At 48.0% G+C, this 26,355-nt stretch overlaps 1 protein-coding gene across 3 annotated transcripts in view; it reads right to left on the reverse strand.

Moving 5' to 3' along the window:
* Abhd2 (abhydrolase domain containing 2, acylglycerol lipase) overlaps positions 1–26,355 on the reverse strand; it is a 92,077-nt gene that overhangs the window by 12,855 nt on the left and 52,867 nt on the right. For all 3 annotated transcript variants that reach the window (XM_028879217.2, XM_037198483.1, XM_028879218.2), the window contains exons 4-7: positions 25,033–25,208; positions 24,045–24,212; positions 6,006–6,189; positions 2,280–2,372 (exon numbers count right to left, since the gene is read on the reverse strand). In XM_028879217.2, the coding sequence (XP_028735050.1) occupies positions 2,280–2,372; positions 6,006–6,189; positions 24,045–24,212; positions 25,033–25,208 (621 nt within the window). The remainder of the gene's footprint in view (positions 1–2,279; positions 2,373–6,005; positions 6,190–24,044; positions 24,213–25,032; positions 25,209–26,355) is intronic.

Below are 26,355 nucleotides of genomic sequence, written 5' to 3' on the forward strand. Positions count from 1 at the left end.
CACGTGCCACCATACCTGGCTTTAGGATGTGCATGTAACTCTGCCATCTCCTGCATGTTTAGCCATCTCTAAATTACTTGTAATACCTAAGACGTTGGGAATGGAGTGGAAACAGTCACTAGACTTGGCTATACTGTTTAGGGAGTGAGTAAGAGGTAAACTTGCGGATGTGAGGGTGATGGGGTTGGCTAGGCCGGTGACCCTGTGTGTCTCTATGGAAGCCGCATGCTTGGTCAAGGAGGACGACCTTCCCTAACTAGAGTCTTCGGTCAAGGGCACACAAGTAGCTATGCTCCCCTGCTGGAACCCCCAAACAAACTCTCAGGAGGAGAACCTGCACACATTCGGCAGACCAAACCTTTGCAGGGCTAACTGCTTCCCACTCGCTGTTGTTTGAACCTGTGCATCTGTGGAGACAGAGGTCCATAGAGCGGTCATTTCTATGGAGAGGAATGCCCACTGAGGACATGGTGATGAAGGCAGGGAGGACAATGGGCAGGGTGGACTTCCCTTCCAAGCTGGTGCTCTCAGTCACGCAGCAGAGGAGGACTGAGTCTGCTCTGAGGGCTGGCGCGACAGTGGGAAACAGTCATGCCAGAAATGCAGTGTTCTGGTATCCATTTATAACCTATCTAAAAGGAGAGCAACATCCTTCCTTAGGACTTACTTTTTCCCAAATAAGGTGGCAAAAGACTGAATTGGTAACCTAAAGTTTCCCTCAGATTTCAGTGAGCTGGCTTTCTCTGGTAAATACACTAACATGCCTTCCCAATTTGTTAGCAATTGCATAATGAACCTTCGGGACTTTTTAGCAACACTCCCTTTCAGCAAAACAAACCTTCCCTTGGAGGACTCACTGTCCATTCAGGAGGTGCAGACACAAGGACTTTAAACTTGGCATCAGCAATCTAACCTCACCCTGTCTGGCTAGAGAGCCTCGGCAAATCCCCAGACCCACCGGAATTTCGGCTGGGCCGTACCCAACTCAGTGTGCATGTGACCGATGTTCAAATCACAGGAAGTGAGGGCGATTGCTGACTTGGCCACAGCGCAGGGGACAGAAGTCAACCGACCTGACACAGGACCTGAGGACATGCTCACAGCTCTGTAGTTTGAGGGGCTGTGAGCACCAGCCTTGCTCAGGTGCCATGTGAGTCCACCCACGGGAAGCTCAGCCTGCCCTGGGGTGTGTGGCTAAGCCAGGCTAGACAATGTTGTTTTAACCACTAGGGTGGAGGGAGGAAATTAAGAGGTGGGCACAGGGGTGCGCGCCTGTGGGCCCAGGATGAAGGAGGCTGCAGCAGGAGAATTGCTTGAACTTAAGAGTTTAGGGCCAACTTGGTCAACATAGTGAGACCACATCTAAAACAACCCCCCAAATAAATTACCCCAAAACAACCAACCAACAAAAAATACCAAGACACTGATCACTTAGAATGCTTTTTTTCTTAGGGTGGTGCCAAGTGTCCCCTCCAAAGTCCATTTCTTGAGTGTTCCCTGGGTGCCAGGCTCTAGGGCAGTGCTGTGACCCTTTACTACAGTTCCTCATGTTGTGGTGACCCCCAACCATAAAATTATTTTAGTTGATATTTCATAACTGTAACTTGGCTACTGTTACGAATCATAATGTAAGTATCTGTGTTTTTCCGGTGGTCTTAGGTGGCCTTTGTGAAAAGGTCATTCTACTCCCAAAGGGGTCATGATCCACAGGTTGAGAACTGCTTCTCTGGATGCGGGGAGTGAAAACATGTCCCGCATACATACTTGAGGCACAGGACAGACCCAGGGGAAGCCTCAAAAGAGCAGCCTCGTGCGAGAAGGGCAACCTAGGTGGTCCTTAAGGAACGGTGTGGGCCCCGTGGGCAGACGCTGACAAGGACAGAGGGAGCAGGGCTCTCCACATGCTCCAGTCTAGCCAGAGGAGAAGGGAGAGAACAATGGGAATAATAAGAACAAAGCCATCACTGACACCCTTGGCCGGCTCCTGCTCCCTCCGCACCGCTCACAGGGCCCGCACCGCTCACAGGGCCCGAACCTCGAGCAGGCAGGCACTGACTCGCTGCTCTGAGCCTCCTGCCATGTGGCTGAAGTTGAGACTGGCCAAGACCCAGTCTTGAAGCCCTCCTCAGAAGCATCCTGAGGAGAAGGCCACTTACACAGTGGCAGGCCACCTCAGGGCTGCTCTAATTGGGTGAAGAATGGCATGCGAAGAGCTTCTTTGTCTCGTCTTAGCGCGCGTTACCAAGGTATCTCCTGAGACAGAAGAGATGGTGGTATACCTGTGAGACAGGATGATCTTCTTCATGTTGTCGGCCATGAGGAAATTGTAGAATCGGCGGCACTGGTCCCACTGCATGAAGGTCTCCTGGGCCCTGGAAGAAGCAGAGCAAGTGAGACAGGCCAGGCCTGCCATGAGGGGCCGTGGGGACCGTGCATGCGGGCTTGCGCCTCTGTGCTGGAGCTCAGCCTTGATGTGCAGCATGACACCTCTGGGGAGAGGCCACCAAGCCCTCTGGAGATGACCCCGCGGGAAGCCTCCAGGGCCAGAAAAGCATGGCTCCTGGCCTGCGGAGAATCTGCTCCGACTGCTTCAATAAATAACCGTGGAGCATAAAGGTGTGTGTGAACACAGAACAGAAGCCGAAGCTTCGAGTGGAGAAGGACACACTTCCTGAGACGCCACTACCATGTCGGGGACTTCCCTGCACGTGTGGGTAGAAACACAAGCAGCGCCATCACAGGGGAGTCACGCCGTCACAGAGAGGACACTGAACCCGTGCCGAATGTCCTCCTCCTCAGCCATCAAGCCACAGCCCGTGGCTCCTCCTCTCCTCCTCTCACTCCTGTGGCTGCTGCAGCTCTGAGAGTCACGTCAGGGTTTCCTCTCGATCCCATTCCTTTCTCCCTTGGCCGAGATCCTGACTGAGGGGCATTATTTCCTGTTTTCATTAGTACCGACCTCAGAGAAGAGGGACTGCAGAGGTAAGGAGGGAGGGGAGTCCTGGCCATAATGTTACTGTCGGCAGTGCAGAGGTTTGTTTAGGTTCAGTACCGCGGGTGCTGCTTAGTCCAAGTCCCTGGAATTCACAAGAATCTAGGGCCCAGGGAAGGTGAGGGCAAGGGTGCCGGGCCAGTGAGCCACATGCTTCTTAAGGATGGAAGTGTCTGCCCGGGATCTAGGTGAGCCACGGAAGAGAGTGGCGGTCGAGTGAGCCACGTGAAACTGTGGCACACGGGGTGCCAAGATAGACTCTAAGTGCCACGGAGGGACAGTGTACAGGAGACTCCGAAGGAGCAGGAGAGGCTGCTGTAGTCTCCTATATAGGAGAACTATATAGGAACCAGAGGAGAGGCTGCTGTGGTCTGAGGTAGGTAGCCTTACGCTGTTGTGAGTTAGGTTCACACGGAGAACCTAACTCACCTGAGTACAGAGAATCCCAGAGGAGGGGCTGCTGGGTGGCTCAGTGGACAACAGCTCTTGCTGCTAAGTGACGAACTGAGTTCAACCCACACGGCAGAAGGGGAGAGCTGATCCCCCCAAACCGTACTCTGACCAGGCACGATGGCGCACACCTTTAATTCCAGCACTCAGAGGAGGCAGAGGCCAGCAGATCTATGTGAGTTTGAGGCTAGCCTGGTCTAGAGAGCGAGTTTTAAGCCAGCCATGGCTACATACAGAGACCATCCAAACAACATAATTATTCTCTGACCTCTACATGTGTGTTGTGGCATGAATACACACCCAGCCCCAACAACCAACCAACCAACCAAATGTAATTACAGAGAAGAAGATCCCAGAGGTATCACTAAGATCGTGAGGTAGGCAGGACCCTGCGATGGGGACCGTGTGGCTACTCAGAACCCCGAGAGGAAAAACCTGCAAAGTGCATTTGTGAGAGCTGCTGTCAGATGTAAGAAATGAGTTTTACACTTTGGATGTCAGTCAGGGTGCGGATGAACCTTCCTGCCCAGCTGCCCAGCAGCCATCCAGGGATGAAAAGGCTCCTGCCACCTTAAGCATCAGCAGGAAGGAGGTCACACTGGTTTCAAGTATGGAACTTTCCTTCCTTCCCTCAGCCACGGCTGTGAGGACAATGTGCTTCTCTGGCCGGCCACAAGAGTCCATGTGGAGGACTGCAGGATCTTGGCCAAACGTCAATCACGCTCTAGAGAACCAACCTACCTCTTCCTCTCCTTATGGTATGAGGCTGATGTGATAACAGACAATCGTGTGTCTGGAGCTCTTAGGGATCTCAGGGAAGAGCACTTCACCATCCCAGGTTCCTACTTGACTCACTCTGCCTTATTTGAATACCTTACTTTGCTAACTGTGCTGCTTGCCTGTAAACAGCAGATGGCGCTATTGCCACAAAATGCAGGGAAACTTGTTTACTGAGAGGACGGGAGGAGAGGAGAGGGAGGAGGGGAAGAAAAGGACAAATTTGTCACACGCTTCCTATTTATAAAACCCAGTGCTCTCTGAACACGAGGCTAGCATTCACAGCAAGCTCCCTGAAGGGGACCAGGGGTTCCTAAAACCAAAGACGACAGACAGGGCCCTGAACACTGGACCAGCTGTCAGGTGGAAGCAGGGACGGCCCCTCATCTCCAGGCCCCGCTCCCACTCCCTCAGATCTGGTGGAAGGCTGTCCCCTCATTATCTTTTCTTATCCAAATGACTGGGCAGGATGGATTCTGGCTAGCTCTAGTTGTACGTGACCATGAACTGGGAGTTGGATAGTTCTCATTGAGCGAAGATAAAGAGAATATTGTATGCCTTTCAGCCACCTACTGAAGGCTCCCACAGGACAAGAGGCTAACCTAGTCCAAAATGCCAGAGCTAGAGGCTGTTCAGTCCACCAAACCCAATGACTGCTTCACATGGAAACATCTGTGAAGTGGGTCTAGAAGGCAGATTCCTGGGCTCCATCAAATGAACACTTCTAGATGTAGGCTCACCACCCTGAACATATTTCTACACAGTCCCCTCAAGTGAGTTTTTTTAACCCTTCCTTATTATTACTGTGTGTGCGTGTGACATGTGTAGGGGCACACGCCATGGCATGCACACAGGAGTCAGAGGATAACTCTATGGAGTTGATTGTGGCCAGCTCTGGCTTATGTGGGTTTTGGTGATCAAACTTAGGTCATCAGACTTCTCCAGCGAGTGTGTTTACCCACTGGGCCACCTTGCCAGTCACTCCAGTGATTCTCAATGAACTGAGAGAGCCCGTAGTTCATCAGGCTGGCCTCGGTGGTCCCCTGATCTAAGCCACCCTCCTCACTTTCCAGGGAACAGGAACGATGCTGCTGACAATGACATTCCGTGGCCAGGCATTGTTCTGAGTACTCTACACACAGGAACTCATCCCGAAGAGTCTCCAGGCAGGAAACCAAGGGCTGAGGTACACATCTGCTCCCTAGGCCAGCTTCTTAGGCTAGGATGCTGAGAGATGACTCCTTCAGGTGAGGACACTTAGATGACTTCCACAAGTCCCTTCAGACACTATCTGAGACTCAACGCTCCTGTCGGATGGAGGGATCTAGGGTCCTGGGGTCAGATACTGTTGTTTCCCGTGTTCTCTCGTTAACCTGTAGTTCTGCCATATTCCTGAAATTCAGACATAATCTGAGACCCCCTAGCGAAGCAGCAGCTCTTACAGAGGCTTTGGTGATCCAATTCCAGCTCTGATCCTAAAATACTGTGATGCATCTCGGGCGTAACAAGCCTGCTAGGATGACTCTGGTGTATGACATGGAAGCAGATCCAGTTGAGTATAGGAGCTGGAAACTTCTGCTCAGACTGCAAGGTGTTGTTCCCTGGACCTGGTCTGGTATCTTGGTTTAGCTCAATAAACAAGTATTGTTGACTGAAGGACTCAATGGAAGGTGTGTGTGTGTGTGTGTGTGTGTGTGTGTGTGTGTGTGTGTGTGAGAGAGAGAGAGAGAGAGAGAGAGAGAGAGAGATAGACAGAGACAGAGACAGAGAGATGCAGATGACTCACCTCAGCGCGCTGTACCCCTGGCACACACTGACGCAGCACAGGACTTTTTCCTGGTTTGCTTGCGTCTCCCCCAGGTATTTGCACACGATGTTGCCGCCCAGGCTGAAGCCCACGACGATCAGCTGGGTCTGGGGATAAGTCTTCTTGATGTAGTTCACCATGGCTCCAAATTCCCACGTACAGCCTGAGGGCGAAGGTGGGGTCAGCCAGTTATTTCAGATGCAACCCATACTGAAGAAAATGCAAGCTAGAGCGTTGCTAACGGTGCCAGCACGCGGACAGAGTGAGGCACACTGCACATATGTTAAGAAAGAACAGCCAGGCAGAGAGATATCGCCTTTCAGCTACATGACAGGCGCTCCCTCATTAGAGAAAACTGGGCATTAGTAGTGGTTGTGAGCAGATGTACACATATCAATAGATTTACAATGCTCTTTTAAAGGTGGGCCGTGATTTACCAGTCTAGGTGTTCTTGGGCATCCCAAAAGATCTCCAGGTTGAGTGTAAGCACCCATGTTCATGCACAGATATGAACACAAGCAAGAATTAAGTCCTTCGGGGACTGATCGGCTTCTTAGCTACAGATTGGGGTGGTATACCCATGTGTACAATGATTCATGATGGTGAGAACCCAAAGGATATTATTTACAAGATTTTCTTGTCAACTCTGGGGAGGGAAAGGAGATGAACTCCAGTCCAGAGGGGCACCTGGGATGCTCTGCGGGGTTCAGCCAAACGTTCTTGGAGACATAAGGTGCCAAGGGAGGCCGACTCATTCAGAAGCACCAGAGGGGCCGTGTGAACGGAGAGGGTGTCGGGCCTGGTCTGCCCAGGAGGAATGATCTCAGCTGCTGTCCCCTGGGAAGCAGTCAGAGCCAAGCTATGCCTCTAGAGCTTTACTAAAAGAAAGAGGCTGTGGACATTTATAGGCCAAGGATTTAGCACGTCCTTCTAAAGGGTTAAGGCCACAGCCTGGGGAGCCAACTTGAGTAAAGCCTAGCTGAGAAATTACTGGAAGCACAGACCACACACACCAGCGTGGAAAAGTGGATCCACAGTGGGAACGGGTGCTGCCACCCTGCCACTGGCACAGAGGTTTGATTCCCCTAAATGGCCCAACAGTAGCTTCCAGAATTGGCAAGCTGGGGGGGGGGGCAACACTTTTAGAGCCTAGAACAACTCCTTCCATTTGTCTGTGCTGTTTCATACAAACTAGAGTCATTTGGGAAGAGGGAACCTTAATTAAGATGATGCCTCCACCAGACTGGGCTGTAGGCAAGTCTGAGGGGCATTTTTTTTTTTTTTTTGGGAGGGGGACTAATGATTGATGTGTGTGTGTGTGTGGGCCCAACCCACTATGGTTGGTGCTGGGCAGTTGTACAAAAACCAAGGTGAGTGAGCCATGAAGAGCAAGCCAATAAGTAGCAGCCCTTCACGGTCTCTGCCTCAGTTCCTGCATTGAGGTTCCTGTTTTGAGTTCCTGTCTTGATTTCCCCCAATGATGTGACCTGGCAGTTAGAAGAGGAAATAAATGCTTTCCTTCCCCAAGTTGCTTTTGGCATGGAATTTAACAACAGCAATAGAAACTAAACTAAGGCACATCCGCTGTTTTCATCTTTTTCCTTGCAGCGGGGTGGGGGTGGGGTGGGGGTGGGGTCTCATGTATCCTAGCCTGCCATCAGAATGTCTGGTGATGGGACCTAAAGGGCACGGATGCTCTTTGGAGGGTCCCCTAGATGGTCTCTGTGTACCAGTAGGCCTATAACCATTTCTCTAACGAAGAAGGAATTTGTCTAGGCATTACGGCACGCTCCTGTCACCTCAGCATTTGGGAGGCTGAGGCAGGTTTGTAGTCCAGCTGAGGAAACAGAGCAAGACTTTGTCTCGAAAGAGAAAAAATAAAACAAAGCAGGCCTAATGGTTACACCTTTGTGACCCAGCACCCTAGGAGCATGCATACATGTGTGTATGTTGAAGCAGGATTGCTTGAAGTAGAGGACAGCCTGGGCTATCTAGTGATTTCCAGGCTAGTCTGGACTGCAGAGCAAGACCTTGTCTCACAAAACAAACAACAAAGTGACCCGCCCTGAACTATATGAGAAAGGACTTTTTTGTTTATTGGTTTTTCAAGACAGGGTTTCTCTGCACAACCCTGGCTGTCCTGGAACTCACTCTGTAGACCAGGCTGGCCTCGAACTCAGAGACCTGCCTGCCTCTGCCTCCCAAGTGCTGGCATTAAGGGCATGCATCAAACTTCCCAGCAATAAAGGATTTTTTTGAGGTATGCTCTTATCTTTTGGGTGATCTCTATCCGTATTTCCTTCCCTTTCTACGTGCAGTAAGCAACCTGCACAGAAGGGGGCGCTGCGCAGCGTTTTAGAATCATCTAGGTTTTTCCAGAAGGCCAGTTCCAGGTCACCATAACCAGGTACTCCAAGAGCCCGCCCCGGACAAAAACAAACAGCTTTCCCTTTCATTTTTCTGTCCCATTCCCTTTCTTCCTAGCCCAGGTTGGCCTGGAATTCACCAGGTAGCCCAAGCTAAGCTATCTTCAACTTGTGACAATCCTCCTGCCTCAGTCTCCCAAGGCTGCCATTATAGGTATGAGCTGCCACACCCAGCTTCAAAATCAAACTTTAAATATGCACAGTTGCTTTGTGGTGATGTTCCTCTGCGAAGGTGGAATTAGAAAGCCTGCCTGAAGTAAATTATCATAGCAAAGGGCTGGGGTCCGGCTCAGCGGCAGACGTGCCTGTTTGGCAAGTGTGTGGCTCTAGGTTTGACTCCCCAGCACTGAAAAAACAAATTAACTTCTCTGCAAGAGTGATGCGCTATCACAGTGAATGGCAGTGTGGTCCACTGTGTGGGAGCCTGCTCCAAACGCTTGTTCTTGGGCTCCTGCCCCAAACCTACTAACCCAGGAGCTCCAGAGGCAGGATTACACAGAGCGCTGATTCAGGGTTCTAACTCAGCTCCTCCTTCAGAGGGCCTGAGGAAATGGGCGGAGTCTCCATTTCCAGCCTGATGTCAGGTGATGCTGAACTTGCTGGTCCAGGGGTCCACTGGAGAATTACCATCCTGGCTGATAGGGAAGGGGGATGAAAGCCTCAATTCTGTTTCTTTTTTTTTTAAAGGACAGTGTAGAAAGATGCTCCCTGATACTCATAGGTAAGAAAATTTGAATTAAAATAACAAATAGCATTTTTTTTCTTCTGTTGGAATCAGAAAAGATCATCAAATTTGCCAATATCCAGACTGGGGAGGTTGCAGGCAACAGGCTTGCAGGTACGTTCACTGTGAATGAGTGCGTGGTGGTGCGTGGTGGTGCATGGTGGAATAGAGACCTTGGAATGCGTCGTGGTAACATTATTAATGCTTTTGTGGCTGGAGAGATGGCTCAATGGTTAAGTGGACTTGCTGCTCCTGCAGAGAACCCAGGTTCAGTTCCCAGCACTCATATGGCAGCTCACAATCATTTGTAACTCCAGTTCCAGGGGATCTTATGTCCTCTTCTGGCCTCTGAGTACCATGCATGTACAAGGTGCACAGACATGCATGCAGGCAAACACCCAAACACACTGGAGTGGTCTGAATCAGAAATGTTGCCCACAGTCTTGGCATTTGAACACATGATCCCCAGTTGGTGGTACTGTTTGCAGGTGTTTAGGAGGTGTGGCCTTGTCACTGGAGGCAGGCTTTCAAAGTCTAAAGGCTCATGCTTTGTGCTTATAGTTCAAGATGTGAGCTTCCAACATGCTGCTAGCTGCCAGTCTGCCGCCTCTGCCCCACCATCATGGACACTAACTCTCTAGAATCAGAAGCCCAAATACACTCTCCTATAAGTTGCCTTGGTCGTAGCATTTTATCACGGCAACAGAAAAGCAACCAATACACACACAATTTTTTTAAGTCCTTAAGCCAGGTATGGGCATAAACCCAAAATCCTAGCACTTTGGGAGGTGGATGCCGATGGTGTGGGAGCGGCGGGGAGGGAGGGTCAGGAGTCTAAGGTAATCATTGGTCACATAGCATGTTCCAGGCCAGCTTGGGCTACATAAGACCATATCTTGAAAACCAGAAAAGGTCTAATTCTATGAATCATTGACACCAAGGACAGAAGGACTGTGAATTATGGGCCAGTCTGGGTTACATAGTTAGACCCCCGTCTCAAATAAAAACAAACAAACAAACAAACAAACAAAAAACCCCACAGTGTTTGGTCTAGCAATTCCATTTCTGGGAACTTTATGCTGCAGATACAATTGTATGTGTGTGCAAAGATCTATGTACATGGATGTTCCTGGCAACGGCTGTGTGTAGCAGTGAAGACCTTGGAACAACCCCACTTCCATGAGTAATCGAGTAGCAGGCAGGGAACACGAAGCATGTACTGCTGTGGAAGAGAAAGATGATGAAGGATGTGCCCTGCTGGGTGAATGACAGTCCATCTTCCAGGGGAACCAAAACAAGGGAGGGAGCAGGAAAGGGCGCCATCCCACATGTGTGCTTAGGTTTCAACGGGAAATATATGTGTGCACATATCTAATCGAGTATTTGTGAAGAACTGTGGCAGATACCAATGGGAGAACTGTGGGCCTCATGTCTAATAAAAGCAACCTAGCTCGTTCAACTCTCCAGCCAAATAAAGATCCCCACGGCCAGTTTCAACTATGTTAAAGGGACCCGACACATTAGTAATGCGACAGCAGTCTGTGCTGGGACATTATTGGCATAAGGAATGGTTCTAAGGGGATTTCTTTTCTTTTTCAACACCGTTAAATGTAAAAATCCTTACTTTTCTACCATTTCTTTGGATTTCTGCCTAATATCAGCCTTGGCTAATTACCCCTATCTTTATGCCGTGGTCTAATGTTGAGGGAGCTGCTATTTATTAGATTATAAACTCCATAAAGATGTCCTTGATCTTGCTCCCCGCTGCATCTGTGAGCCTGATGCTTACAGGACGCTTAGTCGGCATAACTCAAGCAAAGAGATGGCAGAGGGGAGGTACACTCTGCTGCCGGCTTTCTGTCTGGATCACACAGATGAAGAAACAACTGTCCACTGAGGCAACTTGTCCTCCCCCATATGGTGAGTGGGGGGGTACTGGCCTGAGGGGGGATGAGTGGGGATGAGTGGGGGTGCTGGCCTGGGTGGGGATTAGTGGGGGTGCTGGCCTGGGTGGGGATGAGTGGGGGTGCTGGCCTGGGGGGGGGATGCTGGCCTGGGTAGGGATGAGTGGGGGTGCTGGCCTGGGTAGGGATGCTGGCCTTGGGTACTTGCATCTGAACGCCAAGCCTGAGTCTTCCGCCCTGTATCACAAACCTACAGAGGCAACAGTACTGCAGGGGAGTGCTGTTCAATTATTAAAGACTTTCTGTCTTCCCATCTGACCCCTCTTCCAGTACTGCGATTCCAACCTAATTATGTGAGACCTGGAGCAGTCACAAGACTTGGATTTGCTACACAACTGAGGAGCAGCCACAGCTGATGGTGAAGCTCTTTGGAGCCTTCATTTCATTAAATCGAAACACATTTGATCTGGATAAAAGCCAGCTCTGCCCGGTGCCGGATAAGCTGTTGGTTGTCTATGAAGAGCAGCCACCTATCCTAGGCAAGGGAAGGGTAGTCACGGTGTGTCTGCCCAGGGCCAGGACTGCCCTCCTCATGGCGCTGGGAGCTCCTGATGCTCTTAGGCCCGCCCTGGCTTCTTTCGCTAAGCACTGTAGTAATCTGTATGTCCACAGTGGGGGTTTAGGGAGGTTCTGTGTATTTGATCCTCCTGAGATTAGCACCAATAACAAGATTAGACATCTAATCTCACTGTAGCTTTCAAGGACAAGATGACGTATGAACCACTAGCCTGGCTCTAGAGGGATGAGTCGCACAAGACGACAGGACAGTATTGGGAAGAGAACGGGCAAGAAGCTGTTACCTTTTCTTCAAGCCTCTCCCCCCGTGGAAAGACAAAGCAAAGACGCTCTGAAAGCTGCTATTTCGAAGGCTATTCCTGGGCCAGGGATGTAGCTGAGTGGGTACAGTGCTTGTCTAGTATGCAGGAAGCCTGGGGCTCGATCCACCGCACCACAAAACTGGGTGAGGCGGTACAAGACTATAATCCTAACACTTGGGAGGTGGAGGTAGAAGGGTCAGATGTTCAAGGTTATCCTTGGCAACACAGTGAGTTTCAGGCCAGCCTGGACTACACAAGACCCTATCTCAAAAAACAACCCCAAAGCCAAAGCCATATCCCTAAATGACATGAACATGACTAAGCAGGCTAAAATATACAAAACCAGAGACAGGGTGTTCCTGTGCGTGCAGCAGCCGAGTCATTCTGTATGTTCTATGCCAGACATGGGCCTGGCATTTGGTAGGTATGTCACAGGATGTGACGTGAGTAAGAACAAAGTTTGAATCATGCTCAACAAAAGCACACACACTGGGCACACACTGGCCAGCATCATGAGTATCTGTCCCACTCAGTTTCACAACATGGCTCGCTGACAGCAGGTGGTTGGGGCCCAGCAACTCCTGTCGCTTTCGTAGTAAAGGTACATGAGTCATTTCTTAAAGCCCAGGGGAGGGCACCCAGGATGAGTCACCAGGAAGAAAACAGCCCCAGAAGAGAAGTTAGCTTGCCTTATCTCAGAAAGAAACTGAGTAGTTCCAGCTTCGTCTGCCCTGGAAATGCTTTCTTATGGCCGCAGGCTTACGCACCAGGATCTTACACACCGGGATCTTACACACCAGGATCTTACACACCGCGATCTCACCAGAACGTCACAGCGCTTTGCACCTGTCCTGAAGCACACAGGTCCTGCTCCTCAGCATCTGTCCCCTAAGATGCTTGAGCTTTGGCCACATCACTGCCTTCTCTTCTTCCTTCCTCCCCATGTCCCCCTGTCCATCTCCCTTCCCTTGGTGTCCACTGCCAGTATAAGAAAGCTTGAATCCTTTTGTTGTTGTTTATTTTCAAGATGGCTTTTCTCTGTGTATCCCTGGCTGTCCTGGATCTCACTCTGTAGCCCAGGCTGCCCTCAAACTCACAGAGATCCACCTGTCTCTCTCCCAGTGCTGGGATTAAAGGCGTGCGCCATCACCAGCCCAAGGCTTGACTTGTTAAATAGAGGCAACACGACTCACATCGTCACTCTGGAATCAACACAATCCCTCCTGGGCCTGCGACAGCGAAAATGGCAGCTATATGACAAATTCACAGAAACATTAGGTTGATGAACCAATCAGATCCTGCAAGATGGACTGAACAATGGAAACAGAATAGGGATTTCTTAAAATTTGCTGTCTGGGACAAGGTTGTAGTTCAGGGGCAGGACATGTGCAAAGCCCAAAGTTTGAGCCCCACTATTATAAAAAGAAAAGGAAAAGGGCTGGGTGGCTCAGTAGTTAAAGCACTTGTTGCTCTTCCAGAGGACCCTGGTTCAATTCCAAGCATCCACATAGTGGTTCACAATCATCCATAACTCCAACTCCAGGGGTCCAATGTTCTTTTCTGAATTTTACAAGCATCAGACATGCATATGGTACGTATACATACATCCAGGCAAAACACACACACACACACACACACATATATATATTATATATATATATATATAATATATATATAAAATAAACCTGAAAAAAAAGAAAAAAAGAAAAAGAAAAAGAAAGCAAGCAAAGGAAGGCAAACAGACATAACTGCTGGATGTGGTGGACACATGCAATCTCATTACTTGGGAGGTGAGGCAGGAGAATGAGGTTCAGGGCTAGCCTTGTCTACAAAGCAAGTTTGAGGTCAGCCTAGGCTACACAAGACCCTGTCTCATAAAACCAAAGGAAGGGAAAGGTAAGTTTGCTTTAAATAATTGACTGTCTGAAGTTCTTTACCGCAGGTGTCCTGGACTATGGGTGATCTCTGTGGATGCCACAAGTCAGGTGGTGCAGACTCCCGCTCTGTCTGAGTCTGGACGCATGTCTGATGTTCTGATATCGATATTGGTAAGAGCTCCCCTGACTTTCCAAAGTGTCCCAGTTAGGACCCTAAGTTATATGGTTACTTTAGGGAAAGGGCCTTTCTCCCTTCGAAGATTGGTACTGCCCTTTAGGCACGTCAAGGTTTTCTGGTTTTCTCTCGAAGGCTCCAATCTACATTAAGAACCAGCAAACAAATGAATAATCCTACAGTAGACTCAATAGGACAGTGAAGTGTTCTTCTCCAAGGAAGAGAACAAGACAGGGTGATGCGGCCAGTTCAGGCACCTTCCCCCAACATTTTACCATGCCAGGAGGTAAAGAGTTTAGGAAATGAGGGGAGTCCACTTCACTATTTAAACTAAAGCATTTAAACGTTTGCGCCCATTTTCAATGTCAAAATGCCCAGTGTGGTGTTTCAGGTAAAGAAGGGCGCTAAGTTCTCAGGAGATTCACACTCCCAAGGAACCCAGTCGCCTCATGGGGCCAAAGCCAGGTTAGTTTTGTTCCTTTTGTCTGATTTAGAAGAGACTTTAAAACGCCTATATTATCTCTATCTTTGACTCAAGATTGAGCTGACAGGACCATTGGCTCTTGATTTTCTGGCCCTAAAATTTCTAGGTATGACGATAAAATACAGGTGCCAGAGGATTTCCGGCTAGAGAAGCAGTCCCCAGCTCAAGCCTGGGTTGATCTACTTTGATCACCAATTCTGGGGTCTAACGTACTCAGCCAGAGGCACACAGAAGGAACACAGTGCTTCCTGATTTACCGGCCTTATATTATCACAGGCAGAAACATCATATTTCAAACATGGCCTGGATTAGAAAATCAATGGTGTCAACATGTCTACGACTGTTGTGTTCCAATGTTAGATGGGGCTCTTTACAATAAGATACTTCAAAACATCACAAAACTTCTGCATCTCCCTTCCTCTTCAGTGTTACTGATGGCATGCCCAGGGCAGGGTGGATGCCTAACCTGGGCCAGTGCAGCATCCGACTTAAGGGGACATTGAAAGGACAGGTTGGAGGCTGTAGAGATGATACAGTGGTTAAGAGTGCTTTTACTGTTCTTGCAGCAGACTTGGGTTTGGTTCCTGGTAACCACATGATGGCTCACAACTGCATGTAACTAACTCCAGATCCAGGGGTTTGATGCTCTTTTCTGGTCTCCAACCCTGGCCCCCCCCCAAAGCTGGCGCACATAAGCTCTGTCTCTGGCTCCCCCTCCTCACTTTTTGCTTGCTTGCACATGCGTATACATGCACATACAAGTAATAAATTAAAAAGTCTTGAAAAAAGGCAACTTTGACCCTTGTAGGTGCTACTAATTACCATAAAAGATTCATGTTCTGCTTTTGATCTGATTAGCTAATGTCATTTATTTTAATTTAGCAAGGGAAATATTTAATATTTCACAGTTAAAAAAAACCCTACAAAACACCAAGAATTGGGTGTGGTGGTACACTTCTTTAATCCTAGCACTCGGGAGGCAGAGGCAGGAGGATCTGAGTTCAAAGCCAGCCTGGTCTACAAAGTGAGTTCCAGGACAGCTAGGATTCTGTTTCTAAACACACACACACACACACACACACACACACACACCCCTAACCAGATATCCTAAAAATAAATACTAAATATTCATCACAAGTGTCAAGGTTGGAAAGACAGGAAGACTGAGGCACTGTCCTCAGTGGGAGAACCTAAGGCGATACCACAAATAAAGGTCACGTGGGCTGGTCACAAAGGAAGATGAGTTGGAAGGACAAGTTTAGACAGTCTGAAGATTAGTCTAGAATGCTGCCAATGAAGCCTGGCTTCAATGCTTGTACTGTGGTTAAATGTTGACATTAGGGGATGGGCTGGGAACATGTGGGAACTCTCTGTAATTTTCCTGTAAAGCTGAAATACTTTTTGAATTAAAGTTTAAAAGGTCTATGAAGTCAGGCCTGGTGACAGAAGTCTGTGATCTCAGCTACCTGCGAGGATAGGACAGATGGACCACACGTTTGAGGTTTGCTCACGCTACAAAGTATGTTCAAGGCCAGTCCAGGCAACTCAGGGAGACCCTGTCTCAGAATAAAGGGAAGTAAAGTGGAGGTTGGGATGTAGCTAAAGGGCAGGTCATATGCCAGGCAAGTACAAGAAAGAGCCCAGTTCAACCCATAGTACCGCCTCTCCCACATTAAAATCTACCGTGCTCTAGGCAGTGGTGGCGCACGCCTTTAATCCCAGCACTCACGAGGCAGAGGCAGGCGGAGCTCTGTGAGTTGGAGGCCAGCCTGGTCTTCAGAGCAAGTTTCAGAGTAATCAAAGCTACACAGAGAGACCTTGTCTCAGAAAACAAACAAACAAAATCTATGGTGCACATGGAAATTAAGTAGAAACTCCTACCCCTGCTAGCGGGGGATTGAACTCAGGGCCTCATGTACGCCAAGCAAACGCTCTGCCACTGAGCTATCTCTAGCCCCAGCATAGCAGCTAGGAGCATTTGCTGTTCTCAGAGAGGACCCGGTTTGGCTCTCAGCATCTAGTTGGTGACTCACAGCAGTCTGGGAACTCCAGTTCCAAGGGATCTGACCCTCTTCTGGGCACCAGGCATACATGGGGTGCACTTACATACATGTAGTTAAAAGACTTGTACACATAAGATACAAAGAAAATGCATCTTTTTTAAAAAAAGCTAAAGCAGGTTGAATATAAGCAAGTACTGAAATAAAATATTATGCCTCTACTTATTTTAAAAACTGATTACAGGACTGGGAATGTAGCTCAGTGATAAAACACTTAAGTGTGTATGAGACCCTGGGTTTGAGCCCAGACACACACACACACACACACATACATTCTCACAGAGGCACTCTGAATATGAAGCCATAGTAGCTTTGAACTGAAGGTCTGTGACCCACACAGACCTGACTGAAGGTCACGCATCTGGAAAGCCAGTCCTATGAAAGAAGTGGACTCTATGTCATACATTTGATATTATTGCCAGTGTTCTCCTGCCTTTCTCAGCTCTCTCCACTAGACACGCAGATCCCATCTGAAGGCCTCCTGCCCTGTTCGGGCCGTTCCTGAGCAGATGTGGGTCGTGCAGGAGAGGCAGGAGATTATCCAACATTCTATCCGCACCTGTTAACAGCTAAGACCTGGTCCCTGTATCTAAAAAGCTTACCAATGGTGAACACTCTCTTTCGGATAAATTCAGCAAATAAACTTGGACTCACTGTGGCTATGCAGTCCTGTCTGCCCAAAGCAGTGAGCTGTTCCTTATAGTGTCCTGAAGGGCCCAGGAACTCAGACTCTCAGGTGTGTTCCACTCCAGATACTGCAGGATGTTGGACAAATAAAAGACCAGACTCCAAACCACCAGGCTCACTGAAGTGCCTGAGAAGCTCTTGGATGTCCTTTGGTCTTCGGTCTAAGAGACTGAAAGCCATGTCTACTCAGCGATTGCTCATGCATGGAGAGGTGCTGTAGCCTGCTGTTCAGAGGCAGGAACTCCAACAGACATGGCTGGACTGCCATGGTTTGACACTCAGGCCACTCACTCATCGGCTTTGTGATCTACAGCTAGTTAGTCAGCCTTGCTTGGGCCTCAGTTTCCTTACCTGTCACAGAGGACAGCTGACGTAACATGGCATAAAAAGTACTCAGGACAGTTCCCAGCACATGGCATAAGCCATGAAAGTTAAGAGTTACTAATAAAAATGCCCACCATCACCAAAGTGAGATACTTTTAAATGCTCAAATACCCATGTTTCTCTACACTCTACTATTCTGAATACTCACTCTACTATATATAGTGTATGTATGTATGTATGTATGTGTATACACACACACACACACACACACACACACACACACACACACACACTCCCTATTTTTTATATATACTCTACTATAATGAATAGTACCCCAAATAGGAGAAGAGTAATGGAACAGAAGTGGGGTTGAGAATCATACACTTTAAATGTGGGTTCTGCTCCTCTGGTCACATGATCCAAGGCAGGGCACTTAACCTCCCTAAACCTGTAAAGTGGGGACACTAATTAATAGCTAGCTCTGACGCGGAAGAATCAAATGAAAAAATACGCAGAGTTCAGCACAGTCTGCCCCTCATTAGTGTGAGATCAATGGACGCTGCTGTGCGAGGCTTTCCTTAATGAACTATGGTTCACAGGCAGCACCAAAGAGCCTAAGAACGTGTAATCACCCACTCAGGAAAGTCTTCTGTTAATAATGGCTGCGGACAAGGGGTTAGGGCTTCTGTGCTTTGGAACTGGGTTCCAAACTGAAAAATAGGGAAAGGTTGTGTATGATTTTCCCAGGGCACTGTGGAATGGGCAGAGTACAGGGCTCCTGTCAATACCCTCTTCTGTTTCCTCCTCAGTCTTGAGAAAGACAAGGGTTTTCACAGTGAGGGGAAAGCCAGGCCTAGGTTCTAGAGTGGTGAGTTTTACACCAGGGAGAATTCACATAGCGACGAGGTACACCCGCCTGAGCTTCCTCTCACCTCACGGCCACTGTACAGTCATACGCTGTCTTCCACATCTGCCAGCAGAGTCCTGAGCCAGCATTCGGTGGTCTCAGAGAGTGCCTCCTGAGGCCAAGCAGGACTCTGGGTACTGAGAGTCACAGCAGGGGGTACAAAGACTTGCTCTTGTGGAGTGGACTTTTGGGACAGAGAGACAAGAGCTAAGCATGTTGATAAATCCATTTTAAAAATTATGAAAGCCAGCCAGGTGTGGTGGCTCATGCCTTTAATCCCAGCGCTTGGGAGACAGAGGCAGACAGATCTCTGAGTTCAATGCTAGCCTGGTCTATAGAGTGAGTTCCAGGACAGCCAGAGATACAGAGAAACTCTGTCTCAGAAAAACCAAATATATATATGAAAACCAATTAATAACTTCACATCTTAAGTCTCATGGAGAATGCTTAGGAGCGAGCACTGGGTAGAAGACTGGGTGGTGTGGATGGGGTCACATTACTTCCAGGGAGTGGAATCAATGAAGGGTTCTCATAGAAAGTGACATCTTGGTAGAGTCTCAGATAACAAGAGAAGCTAAGTGAGCGCCGTGGAAGAGATTTCCAAAGAACTTGGGCATCCCGGAGATGAGCAGGCCAGAGTCCCTCTGGCACCTAGAGACCGCTGGGGTCAGTGCATGGTGCTAACATATACTCAGAGTGGGATGAGGAAGACTCAGGAGCTTGTGGCATATCCTGGGGATCCAGAGAGCTTCCCACCCTAAAATCACATCAAGTCACTCTTACGACGATGACTAGCGTAGGAATCTGGTAAAAGTGAGGGAAGGTGATCTAAAAGAGGTCTAAGAAACACATCAGACAACTGCAACACATGGACTTGATGCGGGTTCTAAACTGAGCAACCTGCAGTAACAGGGGAACAGGACAGAAGACAGTTGGGAGACGTGAACTCAAGTGATGCTATTTTAATTGAGTTGATATACTGTGCTTGTGTTTACGCTATGAGATAAATGGTGTCTCCCCAGGTCCACATACTGAAGCTCTAATCTCCGATCCCCCAGCATGCCATGGTATTCAAAGGTATAATTACATTAAAATGAGGTGGTGAGGGCAGGCCCTAACACATACAGAAGAAGACACAGAGAAGCACCCGACGGAAGCACAGACAGAAGACCACAGAGACATCCAGCAAGACAGTGGCCATCTCCAAGCCACAGAGAGATCACAGATCCAGACTCCTGGTCCACAACTGTGGGAAAATAAGTTTCTGCTGGATAAGCCACCAGACTGGGGCTTCGTCGTCCAGACAAGTTAGACCAGTTTACAGTGCATCACAGCACATCACACTGAAGTAGTGACAGATCAAAGGACCAGCTGATTAGGACTTGCTTTGAAATAGCCTTTGAGGGGGGATGTGGGAAGGGGGTGGTTTACAGAAGGAACAAGACTGGTTAGGACTGGTTATGAGCTGCATGAATCTTGAAGCAGGTGCTAGTACACTGGGGTTTATCCTGTTCATTCTGATAGTCTCCTCCCTCCCTATTCTGAAATTGTCTACAATGAGAAGCAAAACAAGATCTAAACACAACACAACACAGTAACATAACAGCAAACTAAAGAGGCAACAGGAGATGAGACTCAGGTCTGTGGCTCTGAAAAACTTGGCTAGACCACAGGCTCCCGAGGAGCTGGGCCCCAGGTCTGGTGTCTTTTAAAATTTCCCAGGGGGAATTCTACAGATGAGTCAGTTGTAGGATCATTGACCTCTACAGGGAACTAGAAGTTCTCTATGAAGATTAATAAACACCATGTTCCTGGAAGAGGAAAGCATGAACCATTAATACAAAGTCTTTATAAGCCTTTTATAAGTTAATTTATAAATTATAATTCTGATTAAAAATTGTGATAAGTTGTGCAAAGAGTTGGGCAATATCTACTTTCCATTCCTTTACTCCACTGAAGTTAAACTTGGTAGTGCTCTGTACTTTGGCCAACAAATTATGGCCAGGAATGATCGCTATCATTTCTAGGCAGAAGCTTCTAGAGCCAGACTCTCGCTATCCCCTGCGAGGCTGGCTGTGTTCCAGATGATGGCTGCTCTTCAAACCTGGGCCTTTGTACAAACACAGTAATGTTGGAGACCCAGGGCCCCAGGCTATGCCATGAGCATGTAGGGTGAGCCGAAATACATCTCTGCTTTTGAATTGCTGAGCTTTGAGGATACGCATCAGTCAGTCTATCTTGTCTCACACAGAAATTGAACAGGGAATCTGACCAAATACTTCACAAGTTCAGCTGAAAGGAAGACAAGAGTGGGTGACAAAAGTACACCCCGAAGGAGCAATGAGTCAGGGCCAGTGACGTCAGATACTACGTCAAGTCCAACAAAGACGTAAAACAAATAATGGCTTGTTGTGGATATAAAACTCTACAGAGATATTTGTGCTGAGGTACGAAAGTAATATGTATGATTTACAACGTGACTAACTGTGGTGAGGGTTTCTCCACTTCTAGCACACTCACTGTTAAGCTGTCTCGGTCTCCCTGTCAAAAGTAACAAACCTAGGCTTTGCTGTGATGTATCCGGCCACTTTTATTAAAACAGTGCTCCTTGCTCACCAGTCCAAGAATTCACTTACCAGAAATCAACTAATTTTAGCTAAAAACAGCTGCTGAGGAAGTCCCCGCTCTCTCTCTCTCTAGCATCTTGCAAGCCACCATAGATACCCTAGATTTCAATAAGCTATCTGAATTCTAGATTTTTTATACCCCTTGAAAGTCATGCTTGTTTGAGCTCAACCCCATTAAAAGATTTCCAGCAACAGCTAAAGGATATACAGACACAGAGCAAAGGAAGAGACCAGCCACAAAAGGCACATCGCTTCTCGGTCACCTGTCTTTCTGGATTAGAGTCTCAAAACGGGTGTTGAAGAATCTGGAATGGGGCTCGGCGAGGCCACCTTGCCAGCTGTGGTTGGACTGGAGTGTCTGACCCAGGGTCTCGGTCTCCTGCCGGGGTCTTCTCTGAGAGCATACTCCAGCCAGAGCCCGCTCTGCTCCTTCTCAGCCTTCTCTCCAGTCTGTAATGCCATCCATCTCCCTTCTCTGCTGCCCAGTGCACTCTGGGGATGAGATGCCCGGTTCTCAGGGACTCAGATGCTCTACCAGCTGTGAGATGATTCTGAAGGATGCAACAGCTGGATCTAGGCTCCTGTCTCTACTCTTCTACTTATGGGCTTGATGTCCCTGACTAAATGGCTCTTCTGCGTACTTCAGTTTTTTCACTCAAAGTTGTCTCTGGGTTTGCTGTGCTTGACATTCAGGGGATTCTAGCTGCTTGAGACCAGCACATGTACTAGGTGTGGGTGTCTTCACTGGTGGCATTGACAGTGGTTTCTACTCTTCTTTCTTCTTTTTGACAGGGTCTCAACTTCTATATAGTCAAGGATGACCTTGAACTTTTGATCTCCTGCTTCTATCTCCAGATATTCATGTAGTACTCCACCTGGGTTATGCAGTGTGGAGGACTGAACTCACTCACATGCTAGGAAAGCACTGTACCAGCTGAGCTGGACTCCCTTAACTCTCACTGGCATTTCTGATTTGTGTTGGTGCACTTGCTGTTAGATGGTGTTTCTAAGTCTCTGTGAGCCTCGCAGCCAAGCCACATGTCATTATCTTCTACTTATCCAGATGGCTTTCTGTCTAATCCAGGCTCTTATAATCACTCTCTATTGTTTTCATCTGGGTTCAAAGTTGCCTAGTTTGGCTTTTTAGAGCCAATTCTTCCTCCACGTCTCACATTCCCCATGCCCCTGGGTTAAGTGTAAATCTGGATTTTCACCTCTATCTCAAACCACTGACCAGACTGTTGGGCAGAAGCACCTGTAACAGGGGTGTGTGGGTTATGGGAGCGAGTGCAAGGGTGGAAATGGACTTGGAGCCATTTCCAGGGCAGTCCTAAGCCCTCCACAAAGCACACATGCGAGTTTACACTTTTCTACACCCACTTCATCTTTCCTTTACCCACTCTAGAGAGTGGACCTTTACCTGTTACCAATGGCAGCGCACGTGACCCCATAGATGATATGGCAATATGTACAAATATGGAGGAAAAATGCCAGAGGCATAATTCTATCGGAAATCGACTTCTAAGACATTAATGGATGAAAGGCCAGATTGGTTATTTCAGCTGCTTAGGAGGCTGTGATAAGAGGATCACATGTTCAAGGCCCACTTGGATACAGATCAAGTTCAGAGCCAGCCTGGGTAACTTAGTGAGCCCCTGTTTCAAAATAAAAATGCAAAAGAGCTGCATTATAGCTCAATGAGAGGCTGCTCGTCTAACCCACAGGAGACTGTAAGTTCAGTCCCTGATACTAGAGAGAGGGGAAAAAAACCCCAAAACTATGAGCATGATATTCAGAGCATCATTATTTAAAATACTGAAAACCTATGCCCCCTGTGACTATAACTAAAGAGAAATGAAGCTCTTAAAAAGATTCAATATGACTACATTGCTTTAAACTGACCAAAAAGTGACTTTAAGTAGTTACTATTAGTATCCAAACTGTGTCTGCAACTAAATTAAAACTATGTAAATATGGATAAAGACAGAAGGGGAGAGCGAAGAATCAGAAACTGCCATTATGGCAAGATTATAGAGAGAATGTTCGGTTGTTTCCCATTACAACATACTATAATTTGCTCATAAACATCCCAAATGTGAACATACAGATGCATCTTTTCATGTGTTTATTATTTATGTGTGCATACATAATCTGAAGAGAGAGCCAATGGGAATCAAGAGTGAACAGTTTATGGCTGGGCATGGTGGTGCACACTTGTTTTTTTTTTTTTTTTTTTTTTTGGTTTTTTGAGACAGGGTTTCTCTGTGTAGCTTTGCGCCTTTCCTGGAGCTCACTTGGTAGCCCAGGCTGGCCTCGAACTCACAGAGATCCGCCTGGCTCTGCCTCCCGAGTGCTGGGATTAAAGGCGTGCGCCACCAACGCCCAGCCGGTGGTGCACACTTGTAATCCCAACACTTATGAGGCTGAGGCAGGAGGATCACCGCAGGTTCAAACCTAGCCTGGATGATACCATTAAGTTCTAGAATAGCCTGTGCTACCAAGTAAGACCTTGTCTCAAAAACAAAAACAAAACAAAACAAAACAAAAAAGAAGAAACAGATGTACCTTACTACATCTTTGGCTGCCTGGTAGAAGCTGGAGGAACAGGTGTCAGGATGGCATAGTGAATGGTGTAAGTCCAGCTATGAACATGACCTCCCTGGCTCCCAGCGGCACTCAGACCAGTTGAGGACCTTGGGCAAGACCTTCCCTTATGAACCTCTAGGAGCTGGGATGGCTGCCCACCTCCAAAGCTGCTCAAGGCACAGCATCATAAACGCCAGTGCAGGTTGGCTGCTCTAATACGTGTGCCCCATCATGTTGTGTGGAGTGTTCACAAATTCTACACTTACGACACAAGGCAGAAGGCTGAAGGAGCTTGGCACTCTCAATGAGAACAGAAAAGGGGGCGGGAGAGGCTCCACTTGGCCACGCCCCATGCTTACCATAGGTGAACATGCGTGGGGAGGTCAGCTCAATGTTGGGCAGGGCTCCCAGGTGGTTCAGCACTGCGCACCGGTAGCCATTTTTCTGGGCATAGTCCACGAAGGTTCGGATATACTGCTTCTCGCTGTGATTGGCAATTCCAGGACAGATGACCATGGTGACATCGTCTACAGGGTGAAGAAAGAGATTCTTATATATCCACTTACTATGTGAACACTGACATACATGAACAGGGTTTGGGGTGGTGGGATTATGGGAGAGTATGGGTAATCCTCCATCCAGGGGAGGCTCAGGTAGAAGGATCATGAGTATAAGGCTACATAGTGAGACCCTGTCTCAAAAACCAAACACAAATAAAAGAAATAACTTTCAATGTAAAAAAATTAGCAAGGACTGGAAAGATGGCTCATTAGTTAAGAGCACTGCTCCTCTTCCAGAAGACCTGGGTTCAATTCCCAGCACCCACAACTGTCTGCAACTCCAGTTGCAGGGGATCTAGCATCTTCATACAGACATACATGCAAGCAAAACACCAATGAACAGAAATTAAGAATAAATAGGGCTGGAGAGATGGCTCAGCGGTTAAGAGCACTGACTACTCTTCCAGAGGACCCAGGTTCAATTCCCAGCACTCACATGGCAGCTCACAACTGTCTGTAACTCCTGTTCTAGGTGATCTGACACCTTCACACAGACATACATGCATATAAAACACCAATGTACATAAAATACAAATAAATAAATTATAAAAAAATAAATAAATCATAAAAAACAGGCTTCTACACTTCACAAGAGGATTATAATTCCATACTGATTTCTGCTACACATGAACCAGCACGCGAAGGCTAAAGTGCAGGTCACTTGAGTGGTAACATGACCCCCAGTGCAATGGGACGATGGGTGGCCCAGGCATTCACACATCGCTCCCCACTGCTGGCTGTTGCCTCTCTCTAGGCACCCCAACACTACGATCTGAGACTAGCTCACCTCCCACACAGTGCTCGGCCAAGGGCTCGAAGAGATCGAACGTGGACGTGGCTCCATCAGACATGGTGATGAACTTGCGGTGCCCGTAAGGGTGCGGTGACCTCACCCTTCCCATCTTCCCATACAAGGCTGTCTGGATATGTCCACTCTTCCCCCAGATCAGTGGTGGGATGTATCTGAGAAAGGAGAGGGAGAAAAACAGGGTGGTCAATTCCCTCCATATTCCTCCAACAAAGGCACCCTAATTTTGAAAGCTTTTCCTGACACATTTTGTACACTAATGATACACACAATGATTTTTTTTTTTTTTTGGTTTTTCGAGACAGGGTTTCTCTGTGTAGCTTTGCGCCTTTCCTGGAGCTCACTTGGTAGCCCAGGCTGGCCTTGAACTCACAGAGATCCGCCTGGCTCTGCCTCCCGAGTGCTGGGATTAAAGGCGTGCGACACCAACGCCCGGCCACAATAATTTTTTTTATTGGCTAGTTTAAAAAAAATTGTTTCACTAGGAGGTGGTGGTGCACGCCTTTAATTCCAGCACTCTGGAGGCAGAGAGAGGTGGATCTCTGTGAGTGTGAGACCAGTCTGGTCTACAGAGCAGGTTCCAGGACAACCGGAGCTACACCAAGAAACCCTGTCTCAAACAAAACAAAACAAATCTGTTTCATCTTTTTTCTACGCAGGGATCAGACCCAGGTCCTCATGCATGCTGAGTGCACACTCTACCATTGAGCTGAACGTTTTTACCACTTCATATCCATGCCAACATTTGCTCCTTTTCTACATTCATAATGCCTCCTACACCGGATTAGCTTCAGAAACCAACCATGATTTCAAATTTAGAGCATCAAGTAATTCAACCTGGATTATTTCTATAATAGAGAGAAAAGGAACGCAAATAATATCCTTCAAATACATCCCACACGACAGGGTTGGCCTCATTTTTACCAAACGAGCCAATGTATACGAAGTGGCTTGCATGGCGCCCGTGCTCAGCAAATGCTCACTTCTGCCATAGCTGCTGTGGTGACTCCATTAGCAGAAATGCTGCTCTCAGCCACTCCACGAAGGACTGCAGACTCTCCTCAGAGCCTCTCAGTGCTTTAGGATATGGGGGAAAGCACTACTGTATGCCCCGGAGAAGGTGCTAGAAGGGTGAGCAGTATTTCTGCTGGAATAATGAAGGACAAGGGCTTCTTCGCCTAAGGCAGGCCTGGCACCTCCCTTACAACTGTCCTTTGTGAAGACAATGGTGGCCTTGGAGTGAAAAACAGGAACTGCAAACCCACAAATTCCTGGGAAAGAGGGGGCTCCAATTAAGAACTG

This window comes from Peromyscus leucopus, chromosome 1 (assembly GCF_004664715.2).
Source record: "Peromyscus leucopus breed LL Stock chromosome 1, UCI_PerLeu_2.1, whole genome shotgun sequence".
Lineage (NCBI taxonomy): Eukaryota > Metazoa > Chordata > Mammalia > Rodentia > Cricetidae > Peromyscus > Peromyscus leucopus.